This window comes from Salvelinus fontinalis, chromosome 11, assembly GCF_029448725.1.
Source record: "Salvelinus fontinalis isolate EN_2023a chromosome 11, ASM2944872v1, whole genome shotgun sequence".
NCBI classification, from domain to species: Eukaryota; Metazoa; Chordata; class Actinopteri; order Salmoniformes; family Salmonidae; genus Salvelinus; species Salvelinus fontinalis.
Genome location: NC_074675.1, coordinates 15,279,580 through 15,300,866, shown reverse-complemented (window position 1 = coordinate 15,300,866; position 21,287 = coordinate 15,279,580). Strand labels below are relative to the sequence as shown.

At 44.4% G+C, this 21,287-nt stretch overlaps 1 protein-coding gene across 1 annotated transcript in view; it reads right to left on the bottom strand.

Moving 5' to 3' along the window:
- LOC129866062 (ankyrin repeat and sterile alpha motif domain-containing protein 1B-like) overlaps positions 1-21,287 on the bottom strand; it is a 355,742-nt gene that overhangs the window by 26,954 nt on the left and 307,501 nt on the right. Inside the window, exons 19-23 of the mRNA XM_055939185.1 lie at positions 14,128-14,235; positions 13,053-13,253; positions 9,476-9,517; positions 8,699-8,824; positions 3,505-3,576 (exon numbers count right to left, since the gene is read on the bottom strand). Coding sequence (XP_055795160.1) covers positions 3,505-3,576; positions 8,699-8,824; positions 9,476-9,517; positions 13,053-13,253; positions 14,128-14,235 — 549 coding nt within the window. The remainder of the gene's footprint in view (positions 1-3,504; positions 3,577-8,698; positions 8,825-9,475; positions 9,518-13,052; positions 13,254-14,127; positions 14,236-21,287) is intronic.

The following is a 21,287-nucleotide window of genomic DNA, read 5'->3' as shown; positions in this document are numbered from 1 at the left end:
AAAATGGCCACCTGTGTGCTACCTATATCCCCCCACTAGAATCCCCATACTTTCATGAAGACAGCTTCTCCATCCTGGAGGGGGAAATCAATCATTTCCAGGCCCAGCGACATGTATTAGTCTGTGGTGACCTAAATGCCAGAACTGGACACGAACCTGACACCCTCAGCACACAGGGGGACAAACACCTGCCTGCAGGTGACAGCATTCCCTCCCCCATATGCCCCCCTAGGCACAACTATGACAACATAACCAACAAAAACGGGTCACAACTCCTGCAGCTCTGTCGCACGCTGGGTATGTACATAGTCAATGGTAGGCTTCGAGGGGACTCCTATGGTAGGTACACCTATAGCTCATCTCTTGGCAGTAGCACTGTAGACTACTTTATCACTGACCTCAACCCAGAGTCTCTCAGAGCGTTCACAGTCAGCCCACTGACACCCCTATCAGATCACAGCAAAATTACAGTCTACTTGAACAGAGCAATACTCAATCAGGAGGCATGGAAGCCAAAGAAACGGAATAATATGAAGAAATTCTACAGATGGAAGGAAAGCAGTGTCGAAATCTACCAAAAAAAAATTAGACAACAACAAATTCAATCCCTTCTAGACAATTTCATGGACAAAATGTTTCACTGTGATAGTGAAGGTGTACATTTGGCAGTAGAAAACCTAAACAGTGTATTTGACCTCTCATCTTAAATATCAAATCTAAAAACTTCAAGCAGACAACCTAAGAAAATTAACAACAATGACAAATGGTTTGATGAAGAACGCAAAAACCTAAGAAAGAAATTGAGAAACCTATCCAACCAAAAACATAGAGATCCAGAAAACCTGAGTCTACGCCTTCACTCTGGTGAATCACTAAAACAATACAGAAATACACTACGGAAAAAGAAGGAACAGCACGTCAGAAATCAGCTCAATGTAATTAAAGAATCCATAGACTCTAACCACTTCTGAGAAAATTTGAAAACTCTAAACAATCAACACCACAAATATTTATCTATCCAAAACTGAGATGTATGGGTAAACCACTTCTCCAATCTTTTTGGGTCTATAACAAAGAACAAACAGCAAAAACATATACATGATCAAATACAAATCTTAGAACCAACTATTAAAGACTACCAGAACCCACTGGATTTTCCAATTACATTGAATGAACAACAGCACAAAATACAAACCCTCCGACCCAAACAGTTCTGTGGTGTTGATGGTGTCCTCAATGAAATGATAAACTATACAGACCACAAATTCCAACTGGATATACTTAAACTCTTTAATGTCATCCTCAGCTCTGGCATCTTCCCCAATAATTGGAAGCAAGGACTGATCACCCTAATCCACAAAAGTGGAGAAACATTTGACCGCAATAACTACTGTGGGATATGCGTCAACAGCAACCTTGGGAAAGTCCTCTGCATTATCATTACAGCAGACTCGTACATTTCCTCAGTGAAAACAATGTACTGAGCAAATGTCAAATTGGCATTTTACCAAAATATACCTTACGAAAGACCACATATTCACCCTGCAAAGAAACAAACCAAAACAAAGGCAAAGTCTTCTCAAGCTTTGTTGATTAAAAAAATACAAATTGATGGAAAGTGTTGTTGGGGGAAAAGGTACAACATTATAAAATCCATGTACACAAACAACAAAAACCTCACCCTACTAGAATCTGAAGTCAAATGTCTACTGTTTGCTGATGATCTGGTGCTTATGTACCCAACCAAGGAGGGCCTACAGCAGCACCTAGATCTTCTGAACAGATTCTGTCAGTATTGGGCCCTGACAGTCCTGGGCCCTGACAGACCTGGGCCCTGACAGACCTGGGCCCTGACAGACCTGGGCCCTGACAGACTTGGGCCCTGACAGACCTGGGCCCTGACAGACCTGGGCCCTGACAGACCTGGGCCCTGACAGACCTGGGCCCTGACAGACCTGGGCCCTGACAGTCCTGGGCCCTGACAGACCTGGGCCCTGACAGACCTGGGCCCTGACAGTAAATCTCAGTAAGACAAAAATAATGTTGTTCCAAAAAAGGTCCAGTTCCCAGGACCTCGAATACAAATACCATCTAGACACTGTTGCACTAGAGCACACAAAAAACTTCACCTACATCGGCCTGAACATCAGCACCACGGGTAACTTCCACAAAGCTAAGAAGGGCCTTCAATACAATCAAAAGGAACATAACATTTGACATACAAATAATGCATGCAGAGCAGAATTAGGCCAATACCCGCTACAAAATCCAGCAAAGAGATGTTAAATTCTACAACCACTTAAAAGGAAGCAATTCCCAAACCTTCCATAACAAAGCCATCACCTACAGAGAAATAAACCTGGAGAAGAGCCCCCTAAACAAGCTGTTTCTGGGGCTCTGTTCACAAACACAAACAGACCCCACAGAGCCCCAGGACAGCAACACAATTAGACCCAACCAAATCATGAGAAATCAAAAAGATAATTACTTGAAACATTGGAAAGAATTTACAAAAAAACAGAGCAAACTTGAATGCTATTTGGCCCTAAATAGAGAATGCACAGTGGCAGAATACCTGACCGCTGTGACTGACCCAAAATTAAGTAAATCTTTGACTATGTACAGAATCAGTGAGCATAGCCTTGCTATTGATAAAGGCCACCAAAGACAGACCTGGATCTCAAGGGAAGACAGGCGATGTGCAAACTGCACACACAATGAGGTGTAAACTGAGCTGCACTTCCTAACCTCCTACCATGTATATGACCATACCAGAGACACATATTTCCCTCAGATTACACAGACCCACAACGAATTTGAAAACAAATGCAATTTGATAAACTCCCTTATCTATTAGGTGAAATACCACAGTGTGACATCACAGCAGCAACATTTGTGATCTGTTGCCACAAGAAAAGGGCAACCAGTGATGAACAAACACCATTGTAAATACAACCCACATTTATGTTTATTTATTTTCCCTTTTGCATATCGTTACAACACTGTATATAGACATAATATGACATCTGAAATATCTTTATTATTTTGGAAATGTTGTAGGCTTGATGTTTACTGTTAATATTTTATTATTTATTTCACTAAGTGTTTATCTATTTCACTTGCTTTGGTAATGTAAACCAATGTTTCCCATGCCAATAAAGCCCTTAAATTGAATTGAATTGAATTGAGAGAGAGAGAGAGGTAGAGAGAGGTAGAGAGAGAGAGAGAGGTAGAGAGAGAGAGAGAGGTAGAGAGAGAGAGAGAGGTAGAGAGAGAGAGAGAGAGGTAGAGAGAGAGAGAGAGGTAGAGAGAGAGAGAGAGGTAGAGAGAGAGAGAGAGGTAGAGAGAGAGAGAGAGGTAGAGAGAGAGAGAGAGAGAGAGGTAGAGAGAGAGAGAGAGAGAGAGGTAGAGAGAGATAGAGAGGTAGAGAGAGATAGAGAGGTAGAGAGAGAAGTGGCCCTAGTTTCTCTTTCTGGGTGGTAGTGATGTGCCGGGCCCTCTTACCCTCATCTTGGAGCAGGCGTCTTGTGTTGACTCTGTTCCTCTCAGCTCCTTCACCAGCATGGAGCCCAGGTACTGTCAGAGACATAAAGGTAAACAACGTTAACATTCACATTCCATCCTAGAACTATGAGACAGACACATGAAGGATCATTGAATGATTCAATGTAAGATGGAAACTTAAATGATCAAATAACTAAACTCCCAAAAGTCGAATACTTCAATCTGGAAGAAAACAACAATATTCTGCTGAGATGATGACATCACTGTGTGTGTGTTGCAGCTAGCCAGCCAGTCGCATAACAACGCAGTGCTTTCTGAAGTGATTAAAACAACCTGGAATCCCCAGAGGAGTGTAAACAGGGCTGGGGCGGGCTGGAAATGTGCAAAGTGGGGAGGTCAATAAGTGAGGACCTGGTTCGTGAGGACACAGACCCAATTTAATAAAGAAGGTGGTTTATGGGGACAGTAGTTACGAGGACATTAGGGCTAAAGGGATGTAATGGGTGTACGATTAACTGCTCAGTGCGCCTACTGTTGATTTGAGCGCCAAAAGCCCCAAAGAGGATTTCTTATAGGATGTTCTGACACCCAAAGTGCAAACATTGATCGTTTTATACCTAGACCCCCTGACCCTAAATCATTACCCTTCAGGATATGCTTTTGAAAAATGTCCCGGCAAAACGATCCACCTAATCTTACCCTTCGTGAAAAGATAACAAATACATTGCATTAGCTTAACGGTAACACAACCACACCCTGATTTCTCTCCTATTTTATGTGCAGTAGAATGAATGAGTCACTTCTTTATGGGAGGTAGTCTGGTGGTTGTAGTGGGGTTGTCTGGGCTGGTTACTGCTCTGTCTGGCTCTGTTGTTAACAATGCTATGTATCAAGGGAGCGTCGTCTGTTCTCGTATAGAGAACACTGTAATAACGTTACAAACCTCCAAGAAGCCCCTCTCTCTGGGTGTGTGTGCGTGTGTGTGTGTGTGCGTGTGTGCGTGCGCATCAATGTGCACACATACAGTAAATCATGTTACAGTGTCAGGGTAGTGTCGTCTGATGCTGAAAACGTTACAGAGAACTAAATAACATTACAGAGTGAAAACGCTACAGGGCTTTGGGGAATCAGTATTGACCGATTATACAGTTAGGATTATGTGTGTTATTCTAGCCATGTAAGGATGACGTAAGAGCGCTGTCAAAAGAACATCATCTTAAGAGGACACGGTGATAACGTTGGAGCAACATCTTAGCAACGTTTCCCTTTAAGAGTACAGCAGTGCATTCATTATAGGGAGTGCATTTTCTTGTTTCTCCTGCGTTAAAATGACATTCAACAACCATCACGCCCAAGAAATGGACAATGTAATTATGCTCGACATTAATCCCAAAAGTGGTGAAATGATGTTAGGGTATTGTCTGAGGTTTAATATAGAAAACATTGAAATAACGTTAGGACATTGTCTGGTGTAATAAAGCATGTATGTCAAATGTGCTGTGATGACATTTGGCGGTCTAAGAATGTTAATATAGAAAGCATAATGACAATAGAGCTGGTCTATAATAAAGAAAGCATAATGACATTAGAGCTGGTCTATAATAAAGAAAGCATAAAGACATTAGAGCTGGTCTATAATAAAGAAATCATAATGACAATAGAGCTGGTCTATAATAAAGAAATCATAATGACAATAGAGCTGGTCTATAATAAAGAAAGCATAATGACATTAGAGCTGGTCTATAATAAAGAAAGCATAAAGACATTAGAGCTGGTCTATAATAAAGAAAGCATAATGACATTAGAGCTGGTCTATAATAAAGAAAGCATAATGACATTAGAGCTGGTCTATAATAAAGAAAGCATAATGACATTAGAGCTGGTCTATAATAAAGAAAGCATAATGACATTAGAGCTGGTCTATAATAAAGAAAGCATAATGACATTAGAGCTGGTCTATAATAAAGAAAGCATAATGACATTAGAGCTGGTCTATAATAAAGAAAGCATAATGACATTAGAGCTGGTCTATAATAAAGAAAGCATAATGACATTAGAGCTGGTCTATAATAAAGAAAGCATAATGACATTAGAGCTGGTCTATAATAAAGAAAGCATAATGACATTAGAGCTGGTCTATAATAAAGAAAGCATAATGACATTAGAGCTGGTCTATAATAAAGAAAGCATAATGACATTAGAGCTGGTCTATAATAAAGAAAGCATAATGACATTAGAGCTGGTCTATAATAAAGAAAGCATAATGACATTAGAGCTGGTCTATAATAAAGAAAGCATAAAGACATTAGAGCTGGTCTATAATAAAGAAAGCATAATGACATTAGAGCTGGTCTATAATAAAGAAAGCATGATGACAGAGCTGGTCTATAATAAAGAAAGCATAATGACATTAGAGCTGGTCTATAATAAAGAAAGCATAATGACATTAGAGCTGGTCTATAATAAAGAATTGATTAAAACAAAGTTTGGTTTATGAAGAGAACGTTGTAATGACGTTAGAGAATCGTCTCTGGTTGAATGAAGATCATTGTGTGTAATAGAATAAGTGCGATGCCAGCGTCAGGCTTTAGAGGACTTGTCACTCGTCCCTCTTCTCTCTTTTTACATCCTCAACTCTATCCTCTTCCTCTGTACACTGCTTACATCATCAACTCTATCCTCTTCCTCTGTACACTGCTTACATCCTCAACTCTATCCTCTTCCTCTGTACACTGCTTACATCCTCAACTCTATCCTCTTCCTCTGTACACTGCTTACATCCTCAACTCTACCCTCTTCCTCTGTACACTGCTTACATCATCAACTCTATCCTCTTCCTCTGTACACTGCTTACATCATCAACTCTATCCTCTTCCTCTGTACACTGCTTACATCCTCAACTATATCCTCTTCCTCTGTACACTGCTTACATCATCAACTCTATCCTCTTCCTCTGTACACTGCTTACATCATCAACTCTATCCTCTTCCTCTGTACACTGCTTACATCCTCAACTCTATCCTCTATCCTCTTCCTCTGTACACTGCTTACATCATCAACTCTATCCTCTTCCTCTGTACACTGCTTACATCCTCAACTCTATCCTCTGTACACTGCTTACATCATCAACTCTATCCTCTTCCTCTGTACACTGCTTACATCCTCAACTTTATCCTCTCTATCTCAGTGCTTAACTCTCCATGCTTTTTTAAATGTGTTTATTTTTCCCTCCCTCCCTCCCTCCCTCCTTTTCTTTCTCTCTCAGATTCTCCTCTATCTCACTTCGTGGGGCCATGTGGAGCTTCAGTCCTGGGAAAGTGGTTGCTTGGCACCGATTATTTTATTTATTTACACTTTCTCTCTCTGCCTTCCTTTCTCACTCTCTCAACCCACACTACATCATCCCTCACTCTCTCAACCCACACTACCGTATCCCTCACTCTCTCCACCCACACTACATTATCCCTCACTCTCTCAACCCACACTACATTATCCCTCACTCTCTCAACCCACACTACCTATCCCTCACTCTCTCAACCCACACTACCTTATCCCTCTCTACATTATCCCTCACTCTCTCAACCCACACTACCTTAAACCTCACTCTCTCAACCCACACTACATTATCCCCCACTCTCTCAACCCACACTACATTATCCCCCACTCTCTCAACCCACACTACATTATCCCTCACTCTCTCAACCCACACTACCTTATCCCTCGCTACATTATCCCTCACTCTCTCAACCCACACTACCGTATCCCTCACTCTCTCAACCCACACTACATTATCCCTCACTCTCTCAACCCACACTACATTATCCCTCACTCTCTCAACCCACACTACCTTTTCCCTCCCTCTCTCGACCCACACTAACTTTCCCTCCCTCAATCCACATTACCTTTCCCTCCCTCAACCCACATGACCTTTCCCTCACTCTCTCATAAACTCTCTCGCTTACTCACCTCACTCACTCACTGTTTCTCTCTCTCTCGCTCTCTTTCCCTTTAATCCTCTAGCCCCCTCTGCCCACACATCTCCACAACAGCACCTCTGAGCCAATCGCTATGCACAATTGTGCAAGAGTCAATCACAATTCAACACGGCTGGCCCCGAGAGCCAATGGGAGCCTCCAGACTCCAAATGGGAGCCAATCATCTTCCCGGTGATTCATCAGCTGAAAGTGGGTAGTAATCAGTGTTACATGGTTGCTGGGGCTAAGCCAATCAAATGTACATGTGCAGTATCCTTGGTAACATGGTTGGTTTTATGTAACAGGAGGCTAAAATTACTGCAGCAGCGTGAATAGCTTGGTGCAGTATTGATCGAAGGGTGAAACATGGTTTTACTCCTGAATACCTCCAGTGTGTCGGTTAGGTAACACAAGTGCAGGTACTTTAAGTCAGAGGGCATAACATATGTCAGCTATAGGCCAGGGCTAGAGTAGATAGTGGGAGTGGGGACGGGGGGGGACGGGGGTCCCTGAAAGTGTGTGTCTTGGACCCCCTTGGCAGACAGGGCATCTCTCCCACATTACTGTAGAACAGTAGTATTCAAACCCTTTCAGCGGAGACCCCATTCTTTCCACCAGAATTGCTGGTTGAATTTTCTTACCAATAATTTTTTTTCACTCCAACCTAACCCAAATACGACACAACCTTATAATCTGTAAATTTTTACATCAACAAAAAACCTTCATTATAGTTTCTTCTCTTATCAAAATGAAAATACATTTACTCAATAAAATTGTATTTGTATGTATTATCTTTCTGAAAAACGTATATTGTCCCATACAATAATCTGTAATCCAAATGTTTTGTTTTTATTGACCCCAATGATGTTCCCATAGCGGGGTCGCGACCCCGACACAGCACACTGCTGTGGAATATGATACAATGCTAATGTAGCGTTTTTCATGCATACACATTCACAAGCATATTATACATGCATGAAAAGCATACTAACACACACAGTATAGCGTAGAGACGGGACTACTCACGTAAGCTTCATAGTCACACACACACACACACACACAGTATAGCGTAGAGACGGGACTACTCACGTAAGCTTTATAGTCACACACACACACACACACACACACACACACACACACACACACACACACACACACACACACACACACACACACACACACACACACACACAGTATAACGTAGAGACGGGACTACTCACGTAAGCTTCATAGTCACACGACTGAAAGATGAGTTTCTCAGGGTGGTGTTGCCAGTACTGCACTGGAGTGGACGAGGTGGCCTCGTTGGGAGGACGCAACGTGATTGGCTCGCACCATTCGCCTTGCTGTAACGACAGCCAATGGCATGATCAGACACAGGCCACGGATGAGGAATCACAGCCGATTACAAGGAAAAGGATTGGGCACAAACTTAAGTCAAGCATATTCTGAGCTGACATATCTAGTCTGTCAGATATGTGCTGCTGTTTGCTCCTAACCACAATGCACTTCTATGATGTAACAGGTTCTATCCAGACTGACTGAACATGAAAAGCTTAACAACAACGCTTCAGCAACATTTCAAAAACATTTTGAGTCCCTCACTGTGTTTCTATGGACCCTCCTCTCCTAATGCTAAGTGGGTTTTAACAGTCGTAGAGGGGTCATATTCAAATGGCTTTTCATACTGTTTAATTCCCCTAGCTAGTGCTATAATGCTCACACCTCCCCTAGCACTATGTGGAAAATCCCCTGTCCTTCTTTCTTTCATCCTTTTCAACAGAAACAGGAAATGGATATATATTTAGCTACAGTACTTTTCCCTTAGCCAATATGTTCGAAATAAAATGTAAATGATCATGAGTAAATGGACCTGTAATATCAACAAATAGAATGTACATTTATATCACGTACATTGACAGTTGACTGTTTGACTGTTCGTCACGTACATTGACAACAACAGTATTTGATGCACACTAGCATCACAGACAACTTACAGTATCATTTCTTGCAGAAGGTCTTTCTCCAACATCATGAGACTGATAAATAAATAGAAATAAGATCTAGGATCAGGACAACAAGAAGTTGGTTGATAACATAGAGTTGGATAGGGGGTGCACTTGCCACAAAGCCTGTTTTAGCATGGGCAGCGCCATTGAACACTTTCATCAATGGAGATAGCCCTCAATGGCGCTGCCCATGCTGTCATAGAAACCATTATGGCAAATATGCAAAGACGTGGCCTCTATCCAACTCTATGGTTTATAATAATCAAGCAGACGATAATCACACAGGCAATGTTTACAACAAGGCTGGAGTGTGAGGAAATCCTCCCGTCACAGTTTATTAATCAAAGTCCCATGACAGGTGCTGATACACTATACGGAAGTGCTTGTTTGTTTGTGTCACATCCATCTGCGTCTTAATGAGATACTCTGGAGGTGAGGCAATCAGGGATAATGACATCGGGGTAAATAGCTGCAGGGTGAGCCCTAGAGGATCAGAACAGGTAATCTACTCTAACTGATCTAAATGACAGAGATAGATAGAGGGGGGGGGGGGGGGGGGGAGGGAGGGGAAAGAGACAAAGATAGAGACACAATTGGCAAAACAGGGCATGATCTCTGACTGCCTCAGTAATAATGGGGAGGGAGCAGGGCATGATCTCTGACTGCCTCAGTAATAATGGGGAGGGAGCAGGGCATGATCTCTGACTGCCTCAGTAATAATGGGGAGGGAGCAGGGCATGATCTCTGACTGCCTCAGTAATAATGGGGAGGGAGCAGGGCATGGTCTCTGACTGCCTCAGTAATAATGGGGAGGGAGCAGGGCATGGTCTCTGACTGCCTCAGTAGTAATGGGGAGGGGGCAGGGCATGATCTCGTACTGCCTCAGTGGCAATGGGCGGAGAGGCAATGTGGAGGGAAAAGGGGGAGAAAGGGAGAGATGAGGAAGGAAAGAGTGGAAAATAAAACAGAGAGAGAGAGAGTATGTGAGAGTGAGAGGATTAGCGAAGTCTCCATAATGATTCCCTCTACACGACCTTGACTCACTGCACTCACCTGAGTGCTGCTCTAAAGAGGCCAGTATTGTGAGTCGTGACACAAACGCACTTCAAGGAGTCAGTCGTTTATAAACATAAGAGTGTGTCTGGTGCGACAAGCTCTGTGAATCACACACACTCTCACACACACTCCGGATGGACCCTAATCGGGGTAGATCAAAGGAACGCTTCAGAGAAGCTGCTCTCCCAGATGCCTCTGACTCCCCGACCGTGCTTTCATAGGTTGGTGCAGAGGTTCAATAGGATGATCATGGACTTTGGTAGAGAGGTTACCATACTGTACCATGCATGCTAATATTCAGTACATTCGGAAAGTATTCAGACCCCTTGACTTTCCACATTTTGTTACGTTACAGCCTTATTCTAAAAATTATTAAATCGTTTTTTTCCCATATCAATCTACACACAATACCCCATAATGACAAAGCAAAAACAGGTTTTAGAAATGTTTGCACATGTATTAAAAATAAAAACTGAAATATCAAATTTACATAAGTATTCAGACCCTTTACTCGGGATTTTGTTGAAGCACCTTGGCAGCAATTACAGCCTCGAGTCTTCTTGGGTATGACGCTACAAGCTTGGCATACTTGTATTTAGGGAGTTTCTCTCATTCTTCTCTGCAGATCCTCTCAAACTCTGTCAGGTTGGATGGGGAGCGTTGCTGCACAGCTATTTTCAGGTCTCTCCAGAGATGTTTGATCGGGTTCAAGTCCAGGCTCTGGCTGGGCCACTCAAGTTCATTCAGAGACTTGTCCTGAAGCCACTCCTGCGTTGTCTTGGGTGTGTGCTTAGGGTCGTTGTCCTGTTGGAAGGTGAACCTTCACCCCGGTCTGAGGTCCTGAGCACTCTGGTGCAGGTTTTCATCAAGTATCTCTCTGTACTTTGCTCCGTTCATCTTTGCCTCGATCCTGACTAGTCTCCCAGTCCCTGCCGCTGAAAAACATCCCCACAGCATAATGTTGCCACCAACATGCTTCACCGTAGGGAATGTGCCAGGTTTCCTCCAGACGTGACACTTGGCAGTCAGGCCAAATAGTTCGATCTTGGTTTCATCAGACCAGAGAAGCTTGTTTCTCATGATCTGAGAGTCTTTAAGTGCCTTTTGGTAAACTCCAAGCGGGCTGTCATGTGCCTTTTACTGAGGAGTGGCTTCCATCTGGCCACTCTAACATAAAGGCCTGATTGGTGGAGTGCTGCAGAGATGGTTGTCCTTCTTCACAGAGGAACTCTGTAGCTCAGTCAGAGTGACCATCGTGTTTTTGGTCACCTCCCTGACCAAGGCTCTTCTCCCCTGATTGCTCAGTTCTTGACCGAGTGGCCAGCTCTAGGAAGAGTCTTGGTGGTTCCAAACTTCTTCCATTTAAGAACGATGAAGGCCACTGTGTTCTTGCGGACCTTTAATGCTGCAGAAATGTTTTGGTACCCTTCCCCAGATCTGTGCCTCGACACAATCCTTTCTCTGAGCTCTACGGACAATTCCTTCGACCTTATGGCTTGGTTTTTGCTCTGACATGCACTGTCAACTGTGAGACCTTATATAGAGAGGTGTGTGCCTTTCCAAATCATGTCCAATCAATTGAATTTACCACAGGTGGACTCCAATCAAGTTGTAAAAACATCTCAAGGATGATCAATGGAAACAGAATGCACCTGAGCTCAATTTCGAGTCTCATAGCAAAGGGTCTGAATAATTATGTAAATAAGGTATTTATGTTTTAATTTTTTAAATAAATAATCAAACATTTCTAAAAACATGTTTTCGCTTTGTCATTATGGGGTATTGGATGTAAAGTGATGAGGAAAAATTGTTAATAAATTTTAGAATCAGGCTGTAACGTAACAAAATGTGGAAAAAGTGAAGGGGTCTGAATACTTTCAGAATGCACTGTATATAAGTTGAATAGCATGCCAATACAGGTTGGTAGAGCAGTTATGGTACCGTATAGGGCAGGATTCCCCAATAGGCAGTCTGAGGGCCAAATATATATATATATATATATATATATATATATATATATATATATATATATATATATATATATATATATATATATATGTGTGTATTTTTTTGTAAATAATTGTTGTTGGACATAAAAGAAATTAGCTCAAAGTGATTTTTATTTCTTCCCAAGTACGGTAGTTTCCACGTATAAATAGAGGCATATGTGATCTTATCCCAAAGTAATCAAGGTTTGAAATGATTCTATTTTTATCTAATACATGATCTGTTTAGTATTCTTGCGGTCAATTTGCAGTGTACAAATGATTTCTAACAGCGTTCTGCCCCCCGCCCATCCGAGAGGATGAATGATATGTCATATTATATTAATCATCACGCTTTCATAGTGTGGTAGAGAGGTCAAATAAGGACACACAGGAAAATAATTGTGAGAGGCTGCTGTCCATTCCCCTCCCTCCATCCCTCCCTCCCTCCCTGCCCCCCCCCCCCCCCCCCTCCCCCCCTCCCTGGCTCCCTCCCCCCCTCCCTCCCTCCCTCCCCCTCTCACCATGCTGACTTGGGCCATCTGCCGCTCCAGTTTGGAGCGAGGCATCTCCTCTAAGTAGTTGTCGTTGGAGCGCTGGCGGCGCCGTGCGTCCGCCTGCATGATGAGGTGCTGCACGTCCAACGAGCCCCCCGGGACGCCCGCCGTGGTGTACGCAGCCTGGCCCGGAAGGATCTGGGGAGGGGTGTTGCAGCCACCGGGCTCCTGGGAGGATGGATGGACAGAGGGGAGGGGTTATTAAATGGTGGTGAAGTGTGCCATGTGATGCTTTTGAGGCTCCATGATAGGCGTCTATTTAGAAAGGAGAGGTCAAATGTCAAGACTGCCACTACTGGCAATTCCCAATGTGGACATGCCTCAAGGGGGGGCGCAAATTAGGGAGAGACGATAATGGTATAATGATTCCACTACATAGTGATTGCCTTGCTTACCTTTTACATCATTATTTTCACTAGCGTACCTCTTAAAATGAAGCTACTGTGTTGAGCATGGATTCTAAGTGGTTTCTAGTGGTATGCTTTTGGAGCGTGGCAATATGCTATGCTGAATAAACCTTCAGCCTCCTCTCTGTTTGCTAGCCTGGCTCTGGACGTGGACATCAGACTAGATTTGCAGTGGAGACACAGCCCAGCCCCTCTGTCTGGACCGATTTGTTAAATGGAATGAAAGCAGGCGTCTGGGCCTTGAGAGGCTGCAGAGGAGCAGCCACATCCTGGCTGCCGGATCAAATTGAGTCCCAGGAGGTGAAGCATTTCCAGGGCCTTTGTAAGTTGAACATTAGACCCATACGCACTGGGGAATGGAATCCAGCATCTTGTAATTAGTATCCAGGACCGGCAGGGAGAAGGGAAACTGCGGTGCTATTGTGGTCCTGGCGGCATCCATTTTGTGTCTGCCGGGAGACTTGTGAAGGCTAACAACAGCAGTGGAGATATTTCCCCTAAGCTCACTGAATCTCTGTCTGCAGTCTCTAGGACTACTACCATCTGGGAGGGAAGAGAGAGAAGAGACACACACACACACACGTATGTACACTGCACACACGTATACATGCACTGAACACACTGCACACACTGACCCGTAGGGAGATGGCCCGTGGGGGTTTCTGTGGAGGGTCTTGGTGAAGCCTGTCTCCCAGCGAGGCCAGAATTCTCTTCCTGTGTCCTATCAGACTGACCTTCAAGACCTGGGGAGGAAGAGAGACACAGGTCAACAACCTATCAACACAACTGTTAGAACACAATTATCAACATGTATTTAACATGGAATCAACGTGAACTAAGCATGTAATAAGCCCCCACGGAAGTAAAACCCAGTTATGAGAGTGTTTGATTCAAATCCTACCTCTACTGGTAGTGAGGCACTCTGGAATAATACAAAGACCACGGTAATAAACGGACAACATCACATTTATAACAATGGTGATGGTGCCATCAGATGTGACTGCCTGAGGTAAAAACAGATGTTGTAATCAGAGGAGGCTGGTGGGAGGAGCTATAGGAGGACAGGCTCATCATAATGGCTGGAATGGAATAAATGGAATGGGGTCAAACATGTGGTTTCTATACATTTGATATGTTTGATACTGTTCCATTGATTCCATTCCAGCCATTACAATGAGCCCGTCCTCCTATAGCTCCTCCCACCAGCCTCCTCTGGTTGTAATAAGCAAAACATATGAGTGTTTCTATTAAACATTAATATATTCAAATAACCGGGCTTTCAAAGAAGGCACAATGAGTCATAATGGTAAAAACACAGAGCAGACCATATGTAACATCATTACTAGAATTATTATCACATAAAGGCACCAGCCTGGTCCACCGTTACAAGGTAATTAGGTTTGCAGTGAAACACACACACACACTAGTTTGGTTTGTCCTTCCTGGCACATTCTGCAGGGGGTTGAAAGGGCTGCCAAAAGACTGGTTCCAACACCCTAGATTTGGGTGTGTGTGTGGCTCATACAATGTCTTGGCAGTAAGCTCTTCTCCCAAAAGGCAGTGGATGTAAGTGTGTGTGTGTGTGTGTGTGTGTGATGTGCATCAATGTAGGATGTGTGTGTGGATAAGAGGACAGAGGAGGGAGGGAGGATGTAGGTGTGTGGATGAGAGGACAGAGGAGGGAGGGAGGATGTAGGTGTGTGGATAAGAGGACAGAGGAGGGAGGGAGGATGTAGGTGTGTGGATAAGAGGACAGAGGAGGGAGGGAGGATGTAGGTGTGTGGATGAGAGGACAGAGGAGGGAGGGAGGATGTAGGTGTGTGGATAAGAGGACAGAGGAGGGAGGGAGGATGTAGGTGTGTGGATAAGAGGACAGAGGAGGGAGGGAGGATGTAGGTGTGTGGATGAGAGGACAGAGGAGGGAGGGAGGATGTAGGTGTGTGGATGAGAGGACAGAGGAGGGAGGGAGGATGTAGGTGTGTGGATAAGAGGACAGAGGAGGGAGGGAGGATGTAGGTGTGTGGATGAGAGGACAGAGGAGGGAGGGAGGATGTAGGTGTGTGGATAAGAGGACAGAGGAGGGAGGGAGGATGTAGGTGTGTGGATAAGAGGACAGAGGAGGGAGGGAGGATGTAGGTGTGTGGATGAGAGGACAGAGGAGGGAGGGAGGATGTAGGTGTGTGGATAAGAGGACAGAGGAGGGAGGGAGGATGTAGGTGTGTGGATGAGAGGACAGAGGAGGGAGGGAGGATGTAGGTGTGTGGATGAGAGGACAGAGGAGGGAGGGAGGATGTAGGTGTGTGTTCCAGCTAGAGAGTTGGTAATTAGAGTGAGTCTGAGACCTAGCCGTGAGCCTAATGACTCTCCCTACGCTACCGCTATCACACACACACACACACACACACACACACACACACACACACACACACATACACACACACACACACACACACACTATTGATTCCTTCCTCTCCAGCCCTCACTCACCAATTACTGGCCCGCATCTGTTACCACACACACTTAAGAGCAACCAAAAGAGAAATCTAAATAAACTCAAATTATGAATTTCCCAATCCAGAAACAAGTAGAACATGTATTTTCCTATACAGGAAACCCAAATTGCGGCTTTAATTGAATAGATACTATATCTAATTATTATGGCCACCTGGCCATATGAAAATCACCATATTGAGGTGATGATCCAAGATGGCGTAGCAGTCAGACGTCTTTGTCTCGTCCCATGTATATATCTTTTAATATATTTTTCTTCGCATTCTTTTTCATATTTTTCCTAAACCTCAACTTCAAAATACTCTCCTGCAACCCACCTCACCCAATGAGGTGTGGATCTGTTTTTTTCTAAAGTATTTCTATTTACCTCCGAACTGGAATACCTCAACTGAAGCTAGCTAGCTAACTAGCTACCAGCTATCAGCTATCAGTCAGCTAACCTTTAGCTCAGAAAGCTCTCGCCAGTTCGTACAACTCGTTTCGAACCAGAGCATACCGGACCTATTTTTCTCTCCAGATCCCCAGATCTGAGATTCCTACCGCAAACTCTGAACCCTTTCATCTGGATCACGGCAGCTAGCTAACTGCAACCCGGGTTGACTACTCCTGGCTAATCGTTTCCGTCCCGGAGCAAGCACCAACTAGCCTGGGGCTAGCCCATGCAAGACCCATCTCCCGGCTAGGGCTCCTGGGCTACTCCTGAAGCCCACTCCTCAGCTACAATATCCGGACCCCTTCTACTGCCGGTACGGGGCACGGAACCCCACCGATCCTTCATGACTGGAGTACCGACATAATCTGCCCGAGGATCCCAACAGGCCCCCCAGGCGCAACGTCCCCTGAAGGCCCATTCTGCGAACCGCGGCCTGCTAGCTATCTAGAGCATATTGGACTGTTAGCTGATCCACCGGACAGTTTCTTGGACCACTATACCCATTTTGCCAATTGGACTTGGACCCCTCTGCTACTTGGAACCCTACTAATTCCATGACTGGTCTATCGACGTCACCGCACGACGTCACCGCACGGCAAAAACAGACTTTTCCCCCATCGCGACGTCCCTCTAAGGCCCTTATGCTAGCTTGCTAGCCCCGGCCTGCTAACTGCTAGCTTGCTAGCCCCAGCCTGCTAACTATCTGAATCGCCGTGTCCCCAGCCAGCCCAACCACTCACTGGACCCATACGATCACTTGGCTACGCATGCCTCTCCCTAATATCAATATGCCTTGTCCATTAATGTCCTGGTTAGTGATTACTGTCTTATTTCACTGTAGAGCCTCTAGCCCTGCTCAATATGCCTTAACCAACCATGTTGTTCCACCTCCCACATATGCGATGACATTACCTGGTTTATATCCCTCTCTTCATTACTCAATGCCTAGGTCTACCTCCAATGTACTCGCTTCCTACCATACCTTTGTCTGTACATGATGCCTTGAATCTATGCTATCATGCCCAGAAACCTGCTCCCTTTACTCTCTGTTCCGAACGTGCTAGACGGCCAGTTCTTATAGCCTTTAGCCATACACTCATCCTACTCCTCCTCTGTTCCTCTGGTGATGTAGAGGTTAATCCAGGACCTGCAGTGCCTAGCTCCACTCCTACTCCACATGTGTTCTCAATTGTTGACTTCTGTAACCGTAAAAGCCTTGGTTTCATGCATGTACCTTAGAAGCCTACTCCCTAAGTTTGCTTTATTCACTGCTTTAGCACATTCCTCCAACCTGGATGTCTTAGCCGTGTCTGAATCCTGGCTTAGGAAAATCACCAAAAACCCTGAAATCTCCATCCCTAACTATAACATTTTCCGCCAAGATAGAAATGCCAAAAGGGGCGGTGTTGCAATCTACTGCAGAGATAGCCTGCAGGGTTCTGTCTTACTATCCAGGTCTGTACCAAAACAATTCAAACTTCTACTTCTAAAAATTCACCTTTCCAGAAACAAGTCTCTCACCGTTGCCGCTTGCTATAGACCACCCTCTGCCCCCAGCTGTGCCCTGGACACCATCTGTGAATTGATTGCCCCCCATCTATCTTCTGAGCTCGTGCTGCTAGGTGACCTAAACTGGGACATGCTTAACACCCCGGCCATCCTACAATCTAAGCTTGATGCCCTCAATCTCACACAAATTATCATTGAACCTACCAGGTACAACCCCAAATCTATAAACACGGGCACCCTCATAGATATCATCCTAACTAACTCCCCCTCCAAATACACTTCTGCTGTTTTCAACCAAGATCTCAGCAATCACTGCCTCATTGCCTGCATCCGTAATGGGTCTGCGGTCAAATGACAACCCCTCATCACTGTCAAACGCTCCCTAATACACTTCTGCGAACAGGCCTTTCTAATTGACCTGGCCGGGGTATCCTGGAATGACATTGACCTCATCCCGTCAGTAGAGGATGCCTGGTTATTCTTTAGAAGTGCCTTCCTCACCATCTTAAATAAGCATACTCCATTCAAAAAAAATTGAACTAGGAATAGATATAGCCCTTGGTTCACTCCAGACCTGTCTGCCCTTGGCCAGCACAAAAACATCCTGTGGCGTTCTGCATTAGCATCGAATAGCCCCCGTGATATGCAACTTTTAAGGGAAGTTAGGAACCAATGTACACAGGCAGATAGGAAAGCTAAGGCTAGCTTTTTCAAATGGAAATTTGCATCCTGTAGTACAAACTCAAAAATGTTCTGTGACACTGTAAATTCCATGGAGAATAAGAGCACCTCCTCCCAGCTGCCCACTGCCCTGAGGCTAGGAAACACTGTCTCTCCCGATAAATCCACAATAATTGAGAAATTCAATAAGCATTTTTCTAAGGCTGGCCATGCTTTCCACCTGGCTACCCCAACCCTGGCCAACAGCCCTGCACCCCCCACAGCAACTCGCCCAAACCTCCCCCACTTCTCCTTCACCCAAATCCAGATAGCTGATGTTCTGAAGAGCTGCAAAATCTGGGCTAGACAATCTGGACCCTCTCTTTCTAAAATTATCTGCCCAAATTATTGCAACCCCTATTACTAGCCTGTTCAACCTCTCTTTCGTATCGTCTGAGATTCCCATAGATTGGAAAGCTGCCGCGGTCATTCCCCTCATCAAAGGGGGAGACACTCTAGACCCAAACTGCTACAGACCTATATCTATTCTACCCTGCCTTTCTAAGGTCTTTGAAAGTTAACAAACAGATAACCGACCATTTGGAATCTCACCGTACCTTCTCCGCTATGCAATCTGGTTTCAGAACTGGTCATGGGTGCACCTCAGCCACGCTCAAGGTTCTAAACGATATCATAACCGCCATCGATAAGAGACATTACTGTGCAGCCGTATTCATCGACCTGGCTAAGGCTTTCGACTCCGTCAATCACAACATTCTTATTGGCAGACTCAACAGCCTTGGTTTCTCAAATGATTGCCTCGCTTGATTCACCAACTACTTCTCAGATATAGTTCAGTGTGTCAAATCGGAGGGCCTGTTGTCCAGACCTCTGGCAGTCTCTATGGGGGTGCCACAGGGTTAAATTCTCGGGCCAACTCTCTTCTCTGTATACATCAATGATGTCGCTCTCGCTGCTGGTGATTCTTTGATCCACCTCTACGCAGATGAAACCATTCTGTATACCTCTGGCTCTTTGTTTGACACTGTGTTAACTAACCTCCAGATGAGCTTTAACGCCATACAACTCTCCTTCCGTGGCCTCCAACTGCTCTTAAATGCAAGTAAAACTAAATGCATGCTCTTCAACCGATCGCTGCCCGCACCTGCCCGCCCGTCCAGCATCACTACTCTGGACGGTTCTGACTTGGACTATGTGGACAACTACAAATACCTAGGTGTCTGGTTAGACTGTAAACTCTCCTTCCAGACTCACATTAAAAATCTCCAATCCAAAATTAAATCTAGAATCGGCTTCCTATTTCGCAACAAAGCATCCTTTACTCATGCTGCCAAACATACCCTCGTAAAACTGACCATCCTACCGATCCTCGACTTCGGCAAGGTCATTTACAAAATAGCCTCCAACACTCTACTCAAATTGGATGCAGTCTATCACAATGCCATCCGTTTTGTCACCAAAGCCCCTTATGCCACCCACCACTGCGACCTGTATTATCTCGTTGGCTGGCCCTCGCTTCATACTCGTCGCCAAACCCACTGGCTCCAGGTCATCTACAAGTCATCTACAAGGTCATCTACAAGCCCCACCTTATCTCAGCTCGCTGGTCACCATAGCAGCAACCACCCGTAGCACGCGCTCCAGCAGGTATATCTCACTGGTCACCCCCAAAACAAATTCTTCCTTTGGCCACCTCTCCTTCCAGTTCTCTGCTGCCAATGACTGGAACGAACTGCAAAAATCACTAAAGCTGGAGACTCTTACCTCCCTCACTAGCTTTAAGCACCAGCTGTCAGAGCAGCTCACAGATCACTGCACCTGTACATAACTCATCTGTAAATAGCCCATCCAATCTACCTCATCCCCATACTGTTATTTATGTATTTATCTTGCTCCTTTTCACCCCATTATCTCAACTTGCACATTCATCTTTGCACATCCTACCATTCCAGTATTTATTTGTTATATTGTAATTACTTCACCACCATGGCCTATTTACTGCCTTACCTCTCTTATCTTACCTCATTTGCACATGCTGTATATAGATTTTTCTACTGTATTATTGATTGTATGTTTGTACATTCCATGTGTAACTCTGTGTTGTTGTATGTGTCAAACTGCTTTGCTTTATCTTGGCCAGGTCGCAGTTGCAAATGAGAACTTGTTCTCAACTAGCCTACCTGGTTAAATAAAGGTGAAATAAAAATAAAATAAAAATATTGAAATGTTAACGCCATACTATGAAATAATCAATGGGTTTTTTAAATAGAGGAGTGTTTGCCTAAACAAACAGGCTCTAAACATTCAGGCAATTCAAAAAATATGTGAACGGTTTGATCATTTCTCTCTTCCAGAAAAAAATCATTCTAATCGCCAAAATGACAATGATCAAAGACGTGCGTTTGTGTCATCCTGGGTGTTTGATGGTTGGAGATTTCATTGGCATATTTTGTGATTCTATCGCTCTCTCTGTCTGTCTGTTACACAAACACACGTAAGCAGATCCAATTATTAGCCAGCTCCATTCTCCCTCTTTCTCGTCATCTCTCTCTCTCTCACACACACACACACACACACACACACACACACACACACACACACACACACACACACACACACACACACACACACACACACACACACACACACACACACACACAC